Source organism: Condylura cristata, unplaced genomic scaffold (assembly GCF_000260355.1).
Source record: "Condylura cristata isolate star-nosed mole 26May11 unplaced genomic scaffold, ConCri1.0 scaffold00031, whole genome shotgun sequence".
In the NCBI taxonomy this organism is placed as follows: Eukaryota; Metazoa; Chordata; class Mammalia; order Eulipotyphla; family Talpidae; genus Condylura; species Condylura cristata.
Window position 1 is genome coordinate 25876964 of NW_004567132.1, and position 4950 is coordinate 25881913.

Genomic DNA, 4950 nt, shown 5'->3' on the forward strand with positions numbered 1-4950 from the left:
GGGACTGCAAACATGGGGAGCAGGCGTCAACACGGAGATCGATCCAGGGGTGGGTACCAGCTTGTTTTTTCTCATGTGCTGCTTGACTCCACTTTCCTTGGAATGCAAGAATGTACCTGTCAAACAAGGGAAGAGAAATTGCAAGGCACAGGGAAAGGCAAACTTGCTGATGGTCATCTGAGAAACCAGGCCAGTCATAAAGAACACAAACTTATCAAAGGAGGGGGAAAGACAAACTTAGTGCTTATCTGAGAGCCCACTCTTTGTAACTGTATCATTTTCAAGTCAAGCACCCGAAGTTACCCATCCCCTCATGGGCCCAGTCAAACAGGGTTGGCCCAAAGAAGGGCTTCTGAAACCAGAAAGCCCGCCACAAGTCCAAAGCACCATCTGGTGGAGATCCATAGAAAAGGGTCAGAAACAGCCAGCCAAGTCTGGGAGGAAAAGAGCAAAATCAAAATCAAGAGAAATGCTGCCATAGTCACCTCCCCATGGGTCTCTCACTCACATCTGTTTCATTCAGTCCAGAGCCAAGAAACAAGCATGGTTTCTTCACGTCTCTGCTCCATGTGGCTTCCTCAGGTCTCCTTCTGGCTCTCCCTCCTTTATCCTTTCTTTCTCAGTCTCCTCTCCAGCTTCTTTCTCCTCTCTGCTGAGCTCCACCCTCCCTGGGGTGGGTCAGGAAACATGGCACCACCCCTTTTCCTGGGGATCCGTTGCAGTATCATCTTCTGTGACAGTATCATCTTCCCTGACTCCCGTATCCAGGGCCTTGGAAAGTGTAACACAGACTCATTCTCTGTATGAACACGAGTGCAGATTGTGGGTTTTGCTTTATGAAACCAGCCTTGTGTTGCAACCAAGTTTTGGGCTTAATTCCCTCTAACTTTATTAAGTTGGCACAGATATTGCCATGCCTGTGTGTTGCCCAGAGGAGGGAAAACAGAAATAGGGTGTTTTCACTTCTGTGAAAACCTTTTAGTTATCTATAAAGGTTGGCTGCATCTGAGAACCTTTCTAAACTGAAGGGGGAATAGGCACAGCAGCCTACGAGTATCATCTGTTTCCCTGGGTGGTTTATGTTAAGGCCTGTATCACTGTGGGAATCCAGTTGTGATCCTGCATACAGTAATAAGTTGCAAAATCTTCTGCCTCCAGGCTGCTGATGGTAAGAGTGAAATCCCTCCCAGACTTACTGCCACTGAAGCGGGAGGGGACCCCAGGTTGCAATGTGGAAGCAGAATAGATGAGGAGCATAGGAGTTTTCCCTGGTTTCTGCTGATACCAGGATAATAAATTGCTAACATCCTGACTGGCCCGGCAGGTCATGATGACTCTGTCTCCCTGAGATGCAGACACGGAGGATGGAGACTGGGTCATCTGGATATCACCCCTGGCTCCTGTATGGGAACAGAAAACACACCCACTGTTCACCCTGTCACCAGAGGACTTTCCTGAGGTCAGGGATCCTGACCCTGGGGCTGGTCCCCTCCTGGGTTTCCTTCCTCACCTGGGAGCCAGAGCAGCAGGAGGCTGAGGAGCTGAGCGGGGGCCCTCATGTCCAAGCTGGGTCCTGCCTGCCTGACACTCAGGGGCTGGGACAGGTCTATTAGTAAGTGTGTGGGGAGGTGGGCTGAGGCCTGGGAGATGCAAATGAGCAGGGCGGGGCAGGTGGGACAGCTGCAGGGTGGTTCCCCTCAGACCCCAGAGGCCTGAGAGCACAGTGCAGGGCCTGTGGCTGTGTCCCAGGAGCTCACAGAGAACCGGGTTCTCTTGGTGGTTACAGGGGCTGGCTGTCATAGGGTAAATGATACTGATGTTTTTTACCACTGTGCTCTCAGAATGCATTCTAGATATTTCCATAGATAGTGGTTTTCTTTCTATTCATGAAATAAAGCTGATATAGCTTATGATGAGGAACAAATCATGAAATGCATGTGAATATCTATGTAGTTGTGCCCAAAAACAAAATGGACCATTGCTAGGTCCATTATCACCTCTATTATTATTGCTTTGTTTGTGATTATTATTACTGTGTGTGTGAATTTTGTGTATGCAGTTCCTCTCTGTGCTCAATTCCTTTCAGTCTTGTATATTCATTTCTTGAACAAGATTCTATTCTGTCTCAGACTTCTAAGATAAAAAATTGAATTTTAATTTTATGGAGAGGCTTTTATTGATCAAGTAAAAATCTATTTTTGACAGTGTTATGAAGTAATAACTTTTATTTTGCAAAAATGTTGCACACAATTTTTATATTCCCTTTTGTTCATGAGTCTCAGGACAATGTCCCATCTGTTTTAAGTAAAACTATGTCACTTCCCAGGGACATGACATTATAATGAAAAAACAAATCTCGATATATCCAAAACTCACCAAAATACATCCAAAATACAAGGATCAGAAAATTACCAAAAATGGAAGATAGTTTTTGAGATTTCAGTTGTAACTTCAGGAACACCAGTGCTTACATGGAAGAGAACTTAAGTGCATTATGGAGAAGAGAACTTTAAAGAAAAACCCAGTTGCCAGGCTCAAAGAGGCTCAAGCCAGTGGTTTTCCCTGTCAACTGTAACATCTCCCATCTCCCCGCCTCTCACTGTTTCCTCCTTCGTGTCCCTGATATCAAAGGCAGTGGATGTTAACAGACCCAGGGGTGATGCGCCCTCGGGTCAGGTGTGGTGTTCATTCCTCACATGCCAGCAGTCTCTGAGATTCCCTTCCCTGGTCAGTCTTGGGCCCTGGACTTCCTTTGATGGGGCCTAGCAGTCAGGGAGAGGGTGTCCATGAAAGGCTCTTCTGGGATCCCCCCTTTCACCCAGTGAGAGAACTGGGATCGGTGTCCTGCAATCCCAGTACTAATTAAGCCTTGAAAGGGCACTGTTGATGCCTGCAAGGACAGAACCCAAGTACCATCTGTCCCATCTGCACTCAGAGGTCCAGCTCTGGATTACAGCAGCAGTACGTCAGTACCAGTTTCATGAGGAGACGCTCTACATCTCAGGCACATAAAGGAAAAACACACCCATCCTTTCTCTAATTCAGGAACATTTCCTTTATTCTCAAGAAAAAATGAGGCGTCCGGTGAAGTGTGGAGGCCGTCGTCTAGAAACAGCCAACAGGCCCAGGGCCCCGAGGGCGTCTGGGCGGGGACTGTTGCACGTGGTGTCGGAGCTCTGCTTCCCAGTGACCTGCGTGCTGGCGGTCTCATCGTGCGCGGACAGGGTGAACCACAACCTCTGTACCTGTCTGAAAGATGATTTAGACACTGGCAATTAATGAGGTTCCAATTTCCCCTACTTTTGCAGAAAAAACAGATATCAGAGCAATCTTCCTCACTAGTTCCTTCATCTCTGTTTCTGTTATGAGTATATGTGATACTCAGAATTTATTTTGACTTTGGTGTGTCTATGTAGAAAAATATTTGGCTCCTCTGGGTAGTGCTGAGCTGGTTTGCTCTGCCCCAGCCCCAGAGGGCTCTCCAGCCGTGGACTATGTTGCTGTGGACTGTGGGGACACAGCTACCCAGCCTGCATTAGTTCTAGATGTGCACGGAACAGATGAACAGATCGCCACGCCACGCGGCCCGTGTGAGCAGAAGTGCAAACATCTCCATACAGGTGCACACACCGGATTTACCCTGCTGACTGGGTCATTTCTGTGGCTTCTAAAATATCATCACGCAACTTAATGTTCTAGGTGTTAACAGGCCACTGCTATATTTTTCAACTTTACCATCCTCAAAACATTTTCTACTCCATTTTGGCTTAAAATGAAAATAACGCAGATGTATTTTTTAAACAAAAAATTGTTCTTTGTGAATATTGGTCTCTTTCACTGCAGTCATCCATCACTGAGTTGGTGCTTCAGGAATCACCCATGGCCCCTGGTGTCTTGTGGAAATCCACGTTCTCCCAGTGCATGGTGTCAGGCCACCAATTCTCATTTCTACAGTCCTGTTAGTATCACTGATGTTGCTTCTGGCAGTTGTTGAGCCCAAGGTAATTGCACATAAAGAACAACTGTGCTGCCTGGCATATTTTTCACATCTTTAAATCAAATTTACTGACTTCTCATTCTTTTACAAGATGACAACATTTCAGAACCGCTCAGAGCGTGGCCTGTGTATCAGCCTCACTCCCCACACGAGTTCTGGCTCCATCTCATGGTAACATCCAGCCTCAGCCCACTGGGCCCTCCCTGCTTTCCTGGTGGTGGAACACTGTATATTTCACTTTCGACAGATTCAGGTCCTCTCTATATTTTTAAAATCAAGAACACCTTCTTAATGTCATATGGTTTTTCTATACTTAATTACATATAGAATTCTTTCTTTCAGGTTTTCACTGCTTGTCTGTTACTTAATGCCACAAGCTGCTCCAGTGTAGCTGGGTCATTCCCTAACTGGGAATGTTTTTAGAACTGGGCAGCAGTGACCACACAGGCTCCAGCTGTCCACCTCTAGTCACTACCGCCCTCTGAGTTCCCACTGCCTATAATCCTCTTCCACTTGTGATTGCCCGTGCAACTGACCAAGGAGCCTATCCTGAGCCTTGATATCATCCTCAGCACCTGTGTGACCCGCGGGATAATCACCTGTGAGGAGCAGGCAGCTGATGGCACCTCTGCCCGAGGCTTCCTGGATAGGCCTGGGCACAGAACGGCTAGACAGCCTGTGTCTCCAAGAAGAGATGCGTTTACTTCTGGGTGGAACCAAGAGGATCGTCCCCTTGTGGTATCCTTCCTTGATTACCACATCTCATGCCATAGGAAGGCTCTATTCAGACTTTAATTATATGTATGCACAGTTCATGCGTTGAATAAAAGTGAGTGACTTTTGCTGTATGAAATCAAACTGGGGCTATAACCAGTTTCCTTGGGTTTAATTGACTCTGTATTTACTAAATCAGCAGATACATTGTCATGCCTGTGTTGTTGATCTGAGAAGAG

At 46.8% G+C, this 4950-nt stretch overlaps 1 gene segment (V, D, J or C); it reads right to left on the bottom strand.

Annotated features, from left to right (window-relative positions):
- Positions 1–1077: 1077 nt before the first annotated feature.
- Positions 1078–1559, bottom strand: LOC101620502. The segment is given in 2 exon segments: positions 1078–1400; positions 1511–1559. Coding segments are annotated over 2 exon segments (372 nt in total).
- Between the last annotated feature and the right edge of the window lie 3391 nt (positions 1560–4950).